General features: G+C 39.5%; 1 protein-coding gene across 1 annotated transcript; it reads right to left on the reverse strand.

The window, feature by feature from the left end:
• Nucleotides 1-1,188: 1,188 nt before the first annotated feature.
• On the reverse strand, nucleotides 1,189-16,079 carry CCDC196 (coiled-coil domain containing 196). Its single transcript, XM_066272873.1, is given in 12 exon segments — nucleotides 1,189-1,605; nucleotides 1,833-1,867; nucleotides 1,870-1,890; nucleotides 9,461-9,488; nucleotides 9,490-9,606; nucleotides 9,988-10,047; nucleotides 10,578-10,661; nucleotides 10,864-10,941; nucleotides 13,314-13,364; nucleotides 14,077-14,173; nucleotides 15,772-15,924; nucleotides 16,030-16,079. Coding segments are annotated over 12 exon segments (894 nt in total). The 3' UTR covers nucleotides 1,189-1,485.
• Between the last annotated feature and the right edge of the window lie 1,629 nt (nucleotides 16,080-17,708).

Below are 17,708 nucleotides of genomic sequence, written 5' to 3' on the forward strand. Positions count from 1 at the left end.
TTTAAATTGACTTTAGGAGAAATAAGATTTTCCCCCAAAATCTTATTGGCTTACTTTGCCCATTACTGGAATTTTAAAGGATTCCTACAGGAGATGAAGTGTTTTGTCACAAATCAACTTTCCTTGTATTGAGATGAGATAGAAATTTAATGATACCTAAGCAGAATAAAGAGAAGACCTGAAGATCTCAGGGACTACCATATGATCCAGTAGTACCATATTGACGCAAGACAGGTGTCAAGGGACCTGGGTCTTTGCAGTTAACTTTCTATAGCCTTCTACAATATCTGAGCCTCTAGCAAATCTCAGACACTGTTAGGTGATCAAAATGAAAAGATGAACAAAATATAGTTTGGGGCTTCAAAAAGCTTAACATTTTTGGTGAAGGAGTTAACTGGGTAAACAGATAATTGCAAATATGGTTCATGAAGTGCTATGACAGAGGTCAGAGAACCTTGAACAGTGATTCTCTAACCTGGCTGCACTTAAGAATTTCCCAGGAGGTTTTAAAAAATACAGATGCTTTTGCCCTGTCCCTCAGAGATTATGATCTAAATGGTCTGGAGAGGGCCCCAATGAATTGGTATTTTTAAAAGCTCCCAAAGAGATTCTGTATACAACTTGGGTTGAGAATTACTGGAATAAAAGATGGGCACCAAATTCAGCCCTTAATACAAATAGACATTGGTTGGACAGACAAGGAAAGAAAACTCTTTCAGGCTAAGGAACAGGTTTGTGTGAAGGCATGGAGATAATAATACAGTGCATTAGGGGAACTGCAAATAGTTCTGCAGATCTCAATGTAGAACATACGAAGGAAGAGGGGTAGGGTGAACGATGAGCCTGGGGATGTAGGCAGGAGGCAGATAATTATTATATGGTCTGAATGAGTTTGGACTTTACACTAAAGGGGAAACTCGTAGGGAAGTGACATGATCTCATTTCTATTTTAGAAAAGGTAGTTTCAGTGGTGCTATAGAAGATAGATTAGAAGGACTGGAAGCAGGGAAACCAATTAAAAGGCTGTGGTAATTCGGGCAGGAAATAGGGCCTGAACTAAAACAGTGGTACTAGAAGATACTCAAGGATACATAATTAGGGGGCAGAATCAACTGGGCAGTTTTATGTGGTTGATGAAAGAATAAAAGGAGTCTATGGAATATAATTTTTATTTTGTACCTACTTTTATTCAATGCCCATGGTGAGTCTGCCCAGAATTAAACATTTCAGAGGTGGAGAGGAGCTGCTTTTTATGGACTAAACAATATGCAGTGTGATTAGATCTAGTTATTTTAGAATCAAAAGCTATCAACAATCTCTAAAGGACTAAACTCCTAACATGCTTAAGTCCGAGCATATTACTGGTATTTCCACCCAGTTTGGTGGGGAATGAGAGGGGAATCAGGACTAAAACAAAAGTTTGAGAGATTTTAATGAACACAAAGGGCTGTGCCTATCTGTCCAAGCAAGTGGAGTGAAAGCCTTTTAATCCTTCAGAGATTCATCTGGCAGTGACCTCAGAAAAAAGAGCCTCCTTCCTGCATCATCATACTGACTTCCTTTAGTTCCTTGTTGTTCTGGGTAGGTCTTTGATCCCAGGAGTCTCTAAAACAGAAAGAAAAGAAAAAGAGAGAGAGAGAGAGACAGAGGGAGGGAAGGAGGGAAGGAGGGAAGGAAGGAAGGAAGGGAGGGAGGGAGGGAGGGAGGGAGGAAAGGGGAGGGGAGGGGAGGGGAAAGAAATTAAATTAGAATGCACATTAACAAATGCATTCCAAAAATCTACAACTTTTCAAGACTTAAAAGTGATTTTTGGAAATGAACGTAGTTCTCACCACATTAGGTTCATTTTTGCCCTTTGTTGCTCTGCCATAGTTGTAGTGCCCACAGTACCTGAAGGGAAATGAGATTAGGAAAATGAGAAATGTTTTTTCCTTTGAGAAAAAAAATAAAATAACTAGTTTTAATTCGATTTGCAAGGCTCTTTTAACGGTCATTGCATGACTATAGGACTGACTCTAATATTAGTATTAATGTGAATTTTCTAATTGCTGTTTTATAAAATAAGTTCCTCAAACTGTATTTTTAAAGCTGGAGTGACAAACTTTGTTGTTGCTAAGAGCTCATGTCCCACAGGGAAAAAAAATCATTGCCTATTACATGCAAATAAAAATAATTTGAGAGGCTACAAAATGTACTTCTAAAACAGCTTTGTAAAGCCAGGAGCCACAGCCAGCATCAGAGCTGCCTGGCCCATGCAGGTTCGCATTGGATTCAGACAGTCGGCAAAGAAACAGCGGAGCCAAAAACTGGTGGGCCATAGTCTTTAATTCTAGCTTTGCACCCGGCGGGCAAGTAAAAATACACACTGGGCTCCAAAACCCAGTCACATTCAGTGCTCACAAAGCTACTGACTTATCCGAGTTTCCTAGAATCAAAGGTGTCTAGCTCACCAGACTTATTCACCTCTGTTCCCCATCTCCTTTCCTTATCCCAGATACAAACTCTACACAAACTGGCATCTCACTCAGCACTCCGCCATCTTGGCTGCTTCTCCTGGCCTCCTCCACGTGGCCTTTCTCTGCTCTCCTCTGCTCTCTCTTCTAATCTCAGGAACCAAGAGAGCAAGTTCCCATTCTACCCCCATTTTATAGTGTAGAAATCCAAGCCCTTAATCCAATATACATACTAGGGAAGTCTCTTAATACAAAGTCTCTTCTCTGAGGCATGATAGGATTGTACCACCTCACACCAAAAAGGGTGGGACAGGCTTAATCCCAAAACCAAGCCTCAGGCTACAACAATTCTCAACTCACATTAATATCACCTGGGCAATAGCCTCTTTAACAAAGTGAGCATAATACATTTTATCTGCCCAACAAGCTTTTAAATGAAGAAATGTGATGGTAATTCATATACATATGTTTATACCTCAGATACCCCAGATATGTATTACACACACACACACACACACACACACACACACACACACACACCCCTAACTGTGGATAGTGAAGAACAAACCAAAGATTAAGGTGGGGGTAGGGAAGGGAGAGAAGCAGTAGAGAGAGAGGCTGAGAGAGTGGGACAAGGAGGCAATAAAAAGGTGAGAAAAAAGAGGGAGAATTGTAGGGTGCTAAATAGGCTCTGTAGAGCCAGGAGCCAGGGCCGGGGCCACCATCACAGCACCCCAGCCCATGCAGGTTCGCATTGGATTCGGACAGTCGGTAAAGAAACAACGGAGCCACAAACTGGTGGGCCATAGTCTTTAATTCTAGCTTGCACCCAACGGGCAAGTAAAAACACACACTGGGCTCCAAAACCCACTCACATTCAGTGCTCACAAAGCCACTGACTTATCCGAGTTTCCTAGAATCAAAGGTTTCTAGCTCACCAGCCTTATTCTCCTCAGTTCCCCATCTCCTTCCTTCTCCAGCATCAAAACTGCACAAACTGGCCTCTCACTCAATACTCTGCCATCTTGGCGGCTTCTCCTGGCCACATGGCCTCTTTCTGCTCTCTGCTGTGATCTCTCTGCTCTCTCATGCTAATCATTCCAGGAACCAAGAGCGCAAACTCGCGTTCTGCCCCCATTTTATATTGTAGCTTCACAACCTCTAATCCAATATACAAAATAGGGAAGTCTCTAATACAAAGTCACTTCTCTGAGGCATGATTGGATTGTACCGCCCCACATCAAAAAGGGTGGGAAAGGCTTAATCCCAAAACCAAGCCCCATGCCCACAGAGACACACATTAATATCACCTGGGCAACGGCCTCCACGTGGGCAGCACCACTTTAACAAAGTGAACATAATACATTTTATCTGCCCAACAGGCTCTGTGGTGAATCTGTCCTAGGTTAGTGTTGCCAGACTAACATAGGATGCCCAGTTGAATTTGGGTTTCAATAAACAAATAATTTTTAATTATTTGTGTAACAGAGTCAGAGTAAGTGTGTCCCATACAATATTTGGGACTTCTTTATACTAAAAAGGTATTGTTTACCTGAAATTCAATTTTAACTGGGCATCCAGTTAAGTCAAATGTCTTATCACCTCTTCTATTATTATTCAAGGTAAACTTCTTTAAACCCCAGAAGGCATCCTCTTATTATTTGCTAAATATGACAACCCTATCCTAGAAATCCTTCTGCTCTCCTGAGTGTGTGATGCAAGAAAAAAAAATTGGAATCTATTGTCACTCATTGAAATTAAACATAATATTAATAAATATACAGTTTACTTTTTAAAAAAAACCTTTAACATTTATATTTTGGAAAGAAGCCTTTTATTCTCCTCCTTAACTTCTGCAGGGTTTTATATAAAGTGAAAGGATGATCTAGTTAGAAATTAACTTCATAACCTACTAATACCATAAACCTAACCTTGACATCAAGTTGCCTCAAAGCTTAAAAAGCCTGTGTTTGCAAGCAGTACTATTTATCAAGGACCCAGATTTGAGCTAGCTGTAGGTTTCCGCCCTGCCTTTCAACATTTTAACTTAACACTACTATTTTCCTTTCAGCAGTACCTGCTGGAGTGAATTTCAGTTATCAAGAGGAGTAATACTAAAGTGAAGTAAAGGTTAAAGCCAGGAAGAATGAATTGCGGTCAGAACAGGGAGTTACAGAATAAATAACATCTCAAGAGTATTCATTTCCCACCTCACTGGACTTTCATCAGAATTTATAAATGTAGCAAAGTATTCACATTCAACCTTCAGCTTCTCAAAAGAGCTCAGGGAAATGCTAAGTGTTTAGGGAGGGGTGAAGGAGAGAAAAGCAAGGCTGTCAAAATCAAATGTCTTATCACCACTTCTACTATTACTAAAGAGAAATCTTTTTAAACACCAGTAGGCATGATGGAAAATTTAGCTGAATTTCAAGATTGCTTCATACCTGCGCTGTCAACTGTACTTGAAGCCATGGAAGGGCTGCCATAGAGCCAGGGTCAGTTTGTAATTTTGCACTGGTGGGGAAGTAAATTTTTTCAAATGTGACCCGTCTCTGGACTTTACCCTACACATAAAATGGTTTCTCTTCTGTAAGGCTAGGTGATGCAGTATGCTAAACAGATAAGACTGACAAGGGTTATACTACAAACTGGGCCTCATGGGAATTTGCAAGAAGTGATTGAAGTGTAACAGAGTCAGTAATATTAACACAGGATTGTATCTTGCCAACCAAATAGGTCATACCACTGTGTCACGGCCCACCAGCACACAGGACAGTTGATGTGGGAGGAGGAATCCTTGGCCAAGAGCAGAGGGAAATACCCTCCCTCTACTTGGAAATGCCTAGAACAGAAGGGACTGTATCCTGACTTTTTAAGAAGTGTATCCAAAATTACACTCCACCCTTTCCTTAAGGCAGATTTGTGAAATTCAATTCTTTTGAAAGTAGAGGAAAAGAAACATTATCCAGGAACACTCTTAAGTACTTAGCCTTCAAAAAAAGAAAAAAAAAAATCCCTGCACCTTATGACATTGTCTAACTGATATTTTAACTCAGTGCCCCAGTTGCCTGATTTATCAATGGTAGAAAGAAACTGTTAGATAGGGATTGGGATTGTGGAAGAAGTGGACAGTGACATTTTTGGATTGGAAGGAGTAGAATAATAGGTAAGGATTGTGAAGCCAAATACCAAGTTTAATGCCACAGAGCCTGGCAGAAAACAAATAGTTTTTTTCTTCTATTTTTATTTTATATGTAAATGTAACACTTCTTTTTTCCTTTTTAATATAGCACATTTTGTCCTAAGGGTAATTAATTAATACAAGGCCAATCTCTCCCACAGCGTTTCCTGAATTACCACGATTTATGGACTAGAAGCCTGGATGTGATTGGTGCCACCTACTGGGATAAACGCAGAATTACAAATCTGTCAATCTTAGGGAACCAGTTTATTACTGAACAAATTAATCTTAGGGAGTATGATTCTTTGTAAGATTATACATTAAACAAGTGATAATTTTGAATTCAAGTCATAGTCTATAGAAATGGAAGAGTCATTGGAAATCACATATTTTAATACTGCCATTTTATAGCATATTCTAGGAGATTTCAGATGTGGAGTCAGAAGTCTGACTTCTCTGACGTTGTTCCTTGTTCTATAATAACTGCCCCACAGAGTCATTGTGAGGATTAAACGAAACCATATGTTTTTAACATGCTCTGTAATATTTTATGGTTGTTTTAGATAAATAAAAAACTGAAACTGTCTTGCCCAAGTTATTTAGCCTCAGAGTAAGGCCTTCAGTCAGATATGATTCTACACCTAATGCTTTTTACATTAAACTACTACCTAAAATTTAATGGTGAGATGATTTTAGGTGGCAACTGAGATAAATCTAGGAGCTACTAGACACATTAAATACTCTACAGCACAGTGGGAAAATTATTCCCTTTTCAATTCTCTCTAACTTGATGGTATCAAGGAGAAAGTTTCAATTTGTTGCTGGATTTCTTTAAAACTTTCTACATCTTGTTAATTTCATTTTCTAATAAATATAAAACACCTCGGGCTTCAACATCTTGTTAGTATATTAAAATTTTGTTTTCTCTATACTTAAGTTTAGTTCCCATTATAAGTAACTCCAGTAGAATTTCATTTAAAACAATAATATAAACTTTATTTTCAAATAATGCATTTAAGAAATTAAAGGAGGCAATCTCAACAGAAAATACTGAAAAAACAATAGTCCAGCGGACACTGAAGTTGGGAAACAGTGAGCACCACCAAACCACCTTCCTATTATATCACTGTGAGTAATAATCTTAACATAATTGCTTTAAAAATCTCTCTATAGAGAAAATGTTTCTTTTGTTTACTTTTCAATAATCAAATACTAGGTTATAAATAGGTCAATATAACTAAACTCTAAGACAGATTTCAGATCCACTTGGGCTCAAACAAACCTAAAGATTTTATATATTTGTGTATTAGAAAATGAAACTGGGCCCTGTCTGGTTGGCTCAGTGGTAGAGCGTCGGCCTGGCGTGCAGGAGTGCCAGATTCGATTCCCGGCCAGGGCACACAGGAGAAGCGCCCATCTGCTTCTCCACCCCTCCCCCTCGCCTTCCTCTCTGTCTCTCTCTTCCCCTCCCACAGCTGAGGGCTCTGAGGATGGCTCTGTGGCCTCTGCCTCAGGCGCTAGGATGGCTCTGGATGCAACAGAGCTACGCCCCAGAGGGGCAGAGCATCGCCCCCTGGTGGGCATGCTGGGTGGATCCCGGTCGGGCGCATGTGGGAGTCTGTCTGACTGCCTCCCCGTTTCCAGCTTTGGAAAAATGAAAAAAAAAAAGAAAAGAAAATGAAATTGGCCTATAATCCATGCTCAGTGAATGCACAGTTAGTAAAACACAGGAGCAATGGGTCACTGATGTCTGTGGCTACAGCCATTTATAGTAAACAGTTTGGTGCCCTTTCACTTAGTTCTCTAGAAGCATAAGAGAAGAGAAAAGAGGGTGTTGATCCGTGGGCTGTCCTAGCTCAAACTCAAAGACCCAAAGTTCTTCAAACAAGCAAAAAAGAAAAACTCAGGTGATCAAGTTGAATGGAATCTTTCATTTTTACTAAATTTGGCTTGATTTGAATCTGGAACTAAGAGAACTTTGGCTCTTTACTCTATGGATCCCCTCAAGATGACCTTCAGCTAATTTTAAATGAAATAAAATAAGGATCTATCCTTCTTGTAACCTTTTCCTCTATCATTTTCATTCATATCTCAATGACTTTATACTACTTATGATTGCATTCCAAGTTCTTATCAAGCTTTCTACATCCAAGTCTTATCAAAACACTGAGAAAAACATGAACTTTTTTTTAATAGGTATAGGTATCCATCCAGTCTTCTAGATTTTCTAAATTTTATAAATTTTATTTATGGATCAAGTCAGGCCAACAGTGTGCTATATACCTGGACCAAATCATCTTGAGCTGATTCAATATTTTTTTAATTCAAATTAATAATTTATTATCAGATTGTGCCAAGAAATAGATAAGAAACAGCCTAGGAAATTTAGATTCTGAATTCATTTTATAAATATTGTTGAGAACACTAGCTACTATAATTAATACACATAGAGTGTCCTGTCCCCATGATAAGGACTTGGAAAGAAATTACTCTCTGATCTCAGTACCAATAAAAGCTATGGTTCCCCTGAGCAATTGGTGATTGTTATTTTGTGGACAACATAAATTCGTGTCTCTTTTTCTGAGAATTCAGAATCAAGTTCGAAGCCTGCCTTTACCAGCTACATAGTATTACTTCTATTATGTATTTTCATATATTTACCTGGCTTCAAATTATTTTCCCTTTGCCTTGATTTATTTGTCTATTTAATCCTGTGTGCTGTTTGTGATTTTGTAAACTGTTCAAGCCCTTTATGGAATAGGATTATGAAGAAATAGAGATACACATTACTGATACTGATAAAACGTTGTCATGATTTCTCATTCTCTGTCTCTTTTTTAAAATACAGAGTGCAGATTCATAGATCACTGGAAATTTTTTTAAAGATTTTATTCATTTTAGAGAGAGGAGAGAGAGAGAGAGAGGAGGAGGGAGGGGCAGGAAGCATCAACTCCCGTATGATCAGACAAGTCCAGGGTTTCAAACTGGTGACCTCAGTGTTCCAGGTTGATGCTTTATCCACTGTGCCACCACAGGTCAGGCAGATCCCTAAAAATTTAAGAACTCTTTTCTCCTGCCCCTCAGAAACCATTTCTTTATTCTCTCTCTCTCTTTCTCTTTCTTTATGGTAAACTATGATTTCCTCTAATGATGCCATAAATTCTTTGGAGGGAAATGCTGAAATTTTCAAAGGAATATCTGGATTGGTGAAACTGACAACCATTGTCAGATGTCTATCTCCTTGGCCTTCAGTTCTGAAGTAGCAGAGTCTATTCCAACAAGATTCATGAAATCCTTTAATTCTGTGGAGAAGGGAGAGGGTGGAGAGGAAACTAATATTTTATCAAGTGCCAACTATGTATCAATTACATATGCCAAGTACATAATATATCAGTTTTTACAACAGAAAATTTCATTTCCTCCAGAGGAATTCTTACCTTGTTATGAGAGCTAATATGCAACACTGCTAACACCATGTGGGAGACATTGTGTTGATCACTTTACATGTAATGGGATCTTTAATGTAAAATAAAACAAAACCTTAGGAAGCCAATGAACAATGTGAACTGAGGAACGGAAGAAAGATCAAAGGGACCAGAGGAAAAGAAAACAGAGGGAAAGGGGATGATAGGATGGGATAAAGCTGAAGGGAAGGAGGGAGGGTGTTATGGGGAGGGGGGCAAGGGAGATGTTGAGGGAAATACGAGGGAAGGGGATGCATTCGGGGCAACACTAGAATCTATGTAACCACAATAAATTAAAATCTATTAAAAAATTAAAAACAAAAATAAAACCTTAAACTGTGTACCTGTGGAACTCCACCTACCTTCTTGGAACCCAGGAAGATTTAAAAAATGCTTGCTTTGGCTCAAAATTCCGCTGTAAGTATAGTGATAATATCAGGTCACTGGCCTTCTGGTAGTTCTTTAGGGCTTCAATTCTGATCTCAATCACTTTTCCATTAAGGTCATTCTACAAGAGAACATTTTTCAAAACTACACATATACTGTTGACCTCTCTAAAACCCCTGTAACTTAAATCCTTATTTGCTCAGAAGTTTAAAATGATCTCATTATGCTTAGTTTTTAAAAGTTGGGGAGAAAGCATTTGTGATTTTCTTTCTCATTTCAAATAGAACAAAGTCAAGACCATAGGAAAAGAATGCTATGTATCCCAAGTTACCCAAGGTGAAGCTGGAGACAGTTCTTTCCAGCCGTCTCCCCGTGAAACATTGCTTTTAGCAGAACAATTAGTAATTGAGGTGAAGATCAGGGTTAGCATTATGAAACTAAAAGCTGTTATACTGGATGAATGAAACTGTACCCTAAGTCTACCCTGGGAAGACATTAATACCTGAAGGTTGTTCGCTTGCTCCTGATACCTGACCCATTCTATTTTCCTCTGTTGCTTTTCCTGGTGGAAGAAAGAGCCTCTGGGTGACAAAGTAAATTGAGATCAGAAATCAGTTCTTTCAATATACCACAAAGCTATGTAGCAACATTATGGTATCATAGACTCACTAATAAATCGGTTTCAACTGGACAGTCCTTTTACTTGGCCTCTCACCTGTACAGTCCACTCTCCAAAAGTTAAAATCTAAATAAATAGTATCATTTTCTATGAATGAATTGGCTGAGAGATTAGATACAACATAATGCCTCTAAATAAATGTTCAAAAACAAATTAACAAGTCTTTGGATGTCACATAGCTATTGCGAAGTTGTCATTGTTGGCACAGCTTCTCCCACTTTGCCCTAGCCAACATGATTTCCGGGAAACTTGCAGTGTCACTCTGACTCAAATATATCACAAGGGAGTCAGATCTCCTATAAATTTTTGCATCAGCTCAGGAGTACACTCTAGTATAGGCATATTACTACTACATTACAGATACCTAATCTATCAGCTCTAAAAGCCAGTGCCATTCAGAAAGTTTGTACTACCTTTCTTATCTCCTTCACTTTCTCTGCATATGATGTCTCCCATTCATTCATGGTCTTCTGAGGCAATGAGGTGGTTTGGGGAAGCTGGTATGGAAGAAGAGAGCTAAATGACTAGGAGGTCCCAGGAAAGAAGTGCAATGTCTCAGCAGACAGTTAATTCAGTATATCCTAAAGGCCCAGATCCTACCTATCTGCTTACCTACAGTAGCCCCTATTGTCAACAGGCCATTTTCAGTTGTGTAGCATCAACAATTTTTAAATTCTGAGTACCATAAATTCTACTTGCCTTTCCATCCTGCGAGTTTGCTTTGCTTTTTATCTGTGGTGCTTTTTGTTGATCACTGAGTTCTTCTGTGTTGAATGTCTATAGAGAGGCATTTTGGCAGAGTTTTAAATTAGCCATAGTTAGTAAAGGAAGTGGAAAGCCAAAATGGGTCAAGGCTTATGGCTCCTGCCCGTCAGCAACCTCTCAGGGCCCAACATGAAAAATGAACTAGCAAGGGGGCTCAAAATGGAACAGGCCCTTCTATTTGGTCCCTTGAGTATACCTTATAATAATAATAATAACTATTAAAAGGACCCCTATATGCTAATCATTATTATAAACGAATTATAATTTCCACTTACAGTGCTCTACTACATTGAAAACATTCTTATTTAATCCTCACAGGACTATTTTTCTTTTCAATATACAGAGGAGAAAACAGATTTGGAGAGTCTATCGGGGTCTCAAACTTTTTACACAGGGAGCCAGTTCACTGTCCCTCAGACAGTTGGAGGGCTGCCACATACAGTGCTCCTCTCACTGACCACCAATGAAAGAGGTGCCCCTTCCAGAAGTGCGGTGGGGGTGGATAAATGGCCTCAGGGGGCCACATGCAGGCCGTAGTTTGGGGACGCCTGGAAGTCATTTGGGGTCATACAGGGAAAGTACAGAATTAGAATTTGAACCAGCTTTCTCAGACTGAAGCCTGTATTTTTAACCATTAGGCATGCTGTTCTCTCTCCATTTCTCACTATCTAAAAAATATGGGTAAAGAAAGTCAATCACAAGCTAAGTCATACAGACGTCCCTTCTAAAAAGTCTTTTGAGAGCTCTAGAAAAAGCTGGATTTTGATAGAGGAATTGTGCTGGCACATTTCCTGTCACAAGGACTCAAGGACTCAGGTACTAAAATTTATGTTGATTCATAGAACTGATTTGTAGCTGCCACTGAGAACTAGGAGCAGATCTTAGCATAAGAATGCAAGGCTTGATGGTAGCCTGATTGTTTATGGAAAGGTGAGGTGAAAGGAAGCAGTCAGAAATTACATGACACACCTGTTTTTATCTTAAGACTCAGTCTCATAGTCTATGAAAAAGCACTCTGCTACTGAGGGCTTTTATCCACTAAGAAATTTCTGTCCCTGCCTGGTTTCACAGACAGGCTATTATTGTTGCAAAATTATATGGGAATTAGAATTAGGTATTCATTCGTTCAATTTACAGTTATTGATTGTCTACCATGTTCCAAACATTGTGCTGTGTGCTAGGGATTCAGAGATGAACAAAGCAATCGAAATACTGAAGGAACTTGTATCCACAGTGGGGCAGGGAGAGTACAACAAGTTATGGAGGACACAAATAGGATTGTATAGTAGGAAGTAGGGGGGATTGCCCTGTTTTAGATAGAGTGAACAAGGAGGGCCTCCCTAAGGAGGTGACATTTAAAAAGACACCTGAAGGATGAGAATGAGCCAACCATAAGAAAATACCATTACAGGTCAGGGATAAAGCAAGAGCAAAAGCCTTGAGATAGAAAAAGTCTTGGCATGTTTGAGAAATCACATGGAGGCCAGTATGGGAGGAAATTGCTTTTTTAAAAAAAAATGATTTTAGCTTTGGCTGGTTGGCTCAGTGGTTGAGCATCGGCCTGGTGTATGGATATCCTGGGTTCAATCCCAGGAGGGCACAGGAGAAGCCCACATCTGCTTCTCCACCCCTCCCCCTCTCTCTTCTCTATCGCTCTTCGCCTCCTGCAGCCATGGCTTGATTAGAGTGATTTGGCCCTGGATGCTGAGGATGGCTCCATGACCTCTGCCTCAGGTGCTAAGAAGAGCTTGGTTGCTGAGCTACAGAGCAATGCCTCAGATGGGCAGAGCATCACCCTTAGTGGGCTTGCCAGGTGGATCCTGATTGGGGTGCATGTGGCAGTCTGTCTCTCTGCCTCCCCTCCTCTCACTGAATTAAAATAAACAAAGCAGAGAGAGAGGAGAGAGGAAGAGAGACAGAGAGAGAAGACTTCTATGAGAGAAGATTAGAGAAGTAGACAAGGGCCAGCTTTTGCCACAATAAGAAGCATCTGTAGCCTGACCTGTGGTGGCACAGTGGTTAAAATGTCGACCTGAAATGGTGAGGTTGCCGGTTCGAAACACTTGGTTTGCCCGGTCAAGACACATATGGGAGTTGGGTGCTTTCTGCTCCTCCCCCCTTCTCTCTCTTTTCCTCTCCTTTCTAAAAATGAAAAAAGTCTTATTTTTTTTTTAAAAAAAAGCATCTGTAAAGGGTTTTCATAAGAAGAGTAATGTAATTTTATTGTTTAAAAAATATCACTTTGGCTACTGTGCGAAGAATGAACTGAATGAGGCAGGAGTGGAAACAGGGACATGAGAGAACTGAGGGGACAAGAGGAAAGGGAACTCTTCTGTGTTAACGGTCTGTAAGACAATATTTTCAAGAGATCCCAAGAGGCACACCTTGTTCCATAGCATCTCCATTTCCTTCCGAAGCATCTTGTTTTTCCTTTCCTGTTGGGGGGCGGGGACCAAACAAGCAGAAACATGTGTTTGTCCCATTATTAAAGTGAAATTGGAAGAAATTATTAAGTAATAGAGGAGAAGGAGTGCGGGGACATAGTCAACCACAGAGGAAAGCAATAAATGAGCCTAACCCAAAATTCAGGAACACAGAGTTAAGTTTGATGATGATAATGACAATAAAAAAGTAATAAAAATTTTCAATAACTTTAATTATCATAATTGGGGTATGAGAGCAGTAGAAATGAGTTCCTCACACTTACAATACTTAAGGTGTTCTGATCATGTGGCAATGTCTGCGGCTTAGACCATTAATTTTTAGTTTTTAAGATCCTTTACATTGCTGATTTTTAAAAAATCTTATAAGACTCAGAGCAACTATTTTTTATTTGGGTGGGCATTTTCTAATCCTTCTGAAATGTGAAGGATTAATATGCTTCTATTCATTAACTGCTGGATGAAAAGTTTTTTAAAAAGTCAAAGAAATAGAATTTTTGCTGGTTACTCATCCTTGTTCTTCTCAACATTTTTTTCTCACTGCCTTTGAATGATCTGGAATCCTGGACTTTCCAGATTAGGGAATAGAAGTATTAGAGCATCAACACTACAGGTGAGCATTCTCTTTCCTTCCACATCTGATGACAGCAATGGCATTGATCCCTATTTAGGAGGCCATGCCTTGGAGTGCCCATCAACCTCTTACCAGATTCTGCTTCATCTCCTCTGCTTCCCTAATGAGCTCCACGACTGAGGAATCTTCACTCCCCTTACCTGCCATGATCTGCCTCATGATCTGCAGACTGGAAGGAGGAGAAAGACATTATAAAACACAATACTTCCTAAAGAGTAATACAAATGTTTTGCATTTGGTTAGAAAGTACCATGGAAATGAGATGGGGGCTGAAATCATGGGAATTATGGAAGTCCTTCTTGACATAGCAGGTCTTTATAGGATGACTCTATTCCTAATTGACATTTACCTTAGCTGTGTGCTCTATACTGCTCAAAACTTAGGTCTTCAACAGCCAGTGAAACCTCTCTCCACCCTGTCAGAAGAATGTTTTGGTGTATGGCTTTTGGCCTAGAAAGGGGCATGTTTGCTCCTGTGAAGAAGGAGGTTAGAGAACCTGCTGTCTTCAGGATAAATTCCAGAATTATTTCCTACCCTGTCTTGTCAATCTCCCCACCTTGCATCTATCTCCACATAAAGACATTTAAGTTAGTTGGGGAAAGCACTTATATCTTTATAGTGCCCCCCAGAGAATCAAGCCATCAAGAAGTTTCTAATAAAATCTGAATCAATAGCAAGTCTTCGACTGTGGAGAAGAGATCCTTTAATAATGTTTATATGCATTGTACTTTTTCCTCTCCAATTAAAGCAGAGAAGCAAGACTTTGTGTTCTCCTGCCCCGAGGCAAGTCTGAGTTTCGGGGTTTGCTTGATCACAACTTTCTGCCTGGCATTTGTTCTCCAAAAATCTGAGCTGCTTATAGTTAAGGATAGATTCAGAATGAAGGTAGACCTATGAAGGTGAGATTGCCTGAGACTAGAAAGGAAACCGAGAGGAGATAGATCCTAAGAACAGTGAATATCTTAGTGAACCACTAAGACCTCAGCTGCCTAGAATGCTTAGAGAAGCCAGACCCTAGACTTTGAAAAGCCATTTCAATGCTTGGCATGGGAAGAGCAAAGTCATTTATCCTAAGGTGATTTCACAAATGTGAATAAGGAGCAATCAGTGTGACCATGATAAACTAAAGGTATTAAAGGCTCTTATGTGTTTCTTGGGTAGATATCCTGGGGAAGAAGAGTAACAACGTAATCCCATGAGATGAGGGCTGAGTCTTATTTAATTTTATTAAAAGAAAATAAAGGAGCCTGACCAGGAAGTGGCGCAGTGGATAGAGAGCATCAGCCTGGGACAATGTGAATCCAGGTTAGAAACCCCAAGGCCACTGGCTTGAACATGGGCTCATCCGGCTTGAGTATGGGCTCACCAGCTTGAGCGCAAGGTCGCCAGCTTGAGCATGGGATCATAGACACGACCCTAGGGTTGCTGGCTTGAGTCTAAAGATCACTGGCTTGTCTGGAGCCCCCCAGTGAAGGCACATATGAGAAAGCAATCAATGAACAACTAAAGTGCCACAACTATGAGCTGATACTTTTCATCTCTCCCTTCCTGTCCGTCTGTCTCTTTCTCTCCTTCTCTCTTTTCTCTCTCTCTCTCTTAGAAAAAAAAAGTGTTCTTTGCCATTCTGATTTTGTGGCTACAAATTCTTTAGTGACTACAGCAGAATGTTTAAATCTTTTTTTTAATGTAAATAATCATTGCTAATCCTATGGATTAAGGTTCTCCAGGTTTTCTCCCTTTAGGAACTGCTGAATAAGAAGCCATTACCTTCTTTGTTTTTCATCTAAATTGGACATTAACTTCTGGAATAAGAGATTGTTCTTATCTTCAAGCGGTTTTAGCATCTCTAGCAGTTCCAGCTTTCTTAGTTTTAAGTCCTCATTCAATTCCTTCAAGTAGTTGTAATCTATTTTAGAACTTCTGCAGGAAGAGACACCATAATATCTGCCTTTAGTCTGGGTTAATAGAGACCCTCTTTTTTCCTCCTGGTTAGCTGCCAGCTAGCATCTTCTGTCAAAGACTTACCTTGTTTTTGAGGGCAAGTGACAACTTGGAGAGTTTGAACTACTTGTCATCTTGAAGGGAAACTTCTACTTTAAGAATGAAGAGGTTTTCTGGAAAATATGTGTCTTCTTGTTCCATTCAGTTGTCATCATTTTTGTGCTGCTGTTCTTGAAACTTCTGTTGCATTGGACTGATTTTAGCTGCAGCTTGAGGTCACAATGGCCCTAAGACACAGAATCAACAGGTCTTTTAAGTAACTTCAACATCAATGACAGTTTGTTGACTAAAAGTGCTATTAGCTACATCTTATAAGTTCTTAAGCTTTAGCCAGCACCAAAAGGTTTATTCTGAAGTCTTTGATTGAATTGTAAACAGAACATCTGTATTATGTAGTAGAAAATGGTAACATATCAAAAATAACTCATCAACACCATCTTCCGAAGCAATTAACCTCCATGAAATAGCCTACTATCTGTAAGGCACAGTGATAGACTCTATGAGTGAAGAAACAATAAAGACAAAGTATCCATCTTCTGTGGGTCTTAGGAGGAGGAGAAGATAACTCTAAGAGACATTAAAAAAAATAGAGGCCAAACTGGCAATTATAAGGTATAGATATAGTATTAAGTAATATCATATATGTGGCAAATACCATTTTTTCCTATTTTTAAAACTTGATATATCTCAATGGGAAGGTAGACTACTATTGGACATGTAGCAAGAGGATATAATTTGTGAAAGAACTATAGTATCAGTATGTTCTTCCCCAGCCAGGATTTTTCCTGAGAGGCTGTAATTATAGACTTACCTCCAGATTCTGTTCTGTCTCCATTTTCCTCTCCTTATTAGAACCACATTTCTCCTAGACCCTATGATTTCCTGTCTTCATCTATGTCAATGAGCAGAAGATAACCCAAAGAGTTATACATTTGTTTCTTCAAGTCCTTTAAATACAGTCTTAGGGCAGTAATTTTCATGATATTCTCAAATGTGAATTAAGTCCTGTCGATTTCAAGAATTACCTGAGCATTTCGAAGCATTTTCTAGGGACAGTCTCCAAATTAACTTAAACCCTTTGTTATCTTTTGAGAAAATTTTTCTTTTTGAGAAGAGGGTAAATAAAGAGACATACTCCCACATGCACCCTGACTGGGATCCACCCAGTGACCCCTGTTTGGGGCCAATATTCTGCCAATGATTGCAACTGAACTATTTTTAGTGCCTAAGGTGGAGGTTCCACAGAGTCATCCTCAGCACAGGCTACCGTTCTCAAATCAATTGAGCCATGGCTGCAGGACTAGAAGGGGGCTGGGGGGAGAAGCAGGTGTTTGCTTCTGCTGTGTCCATGGACTGGGAATCAAACCCAGGACTTCCACATACCTGGTTGATGCTCTACCACTGAGCCAACTGGCCAGGGCCTGGGAAACTTTAAAGGCAGATTATTGCAGTGGAAATAACATAAGATTCAGTTAATCAGATCTTGGTTTGAATCTCACTTTCACTCTGAGGCATGAGGTGTAAGTTACTAAATTCACTGAGCCTCAGATCCTACTTTAGTAAAATGAGTATGGAAAATAAAAAGGTTTATTATGGGAATAAAATGTAGTATTATATCAAGTTCCTGGCTCATCTCAGATGTTTATATTTTAGTGCATTTTTGGTTTATTTGGGTTTGGGGATTGTTTAATGCCCTATAAGTA

This window comes from Saccopteryx bilineata, chromosome 4 (genome assembly GCF_036850765.1).
Source record: "Saccopteryx bilineata isolate mSacBil1 chromosome 4, mSacBil1_pri_phased_curated, whole genome shotgun sequence".
NCBI classification, from domain to species: Eukaryota; Metazoa; Chordata; class Mammalia; order Chiroptera; family Emballonuridae; genus Saccopteryx; species Saccopteryx bilineata.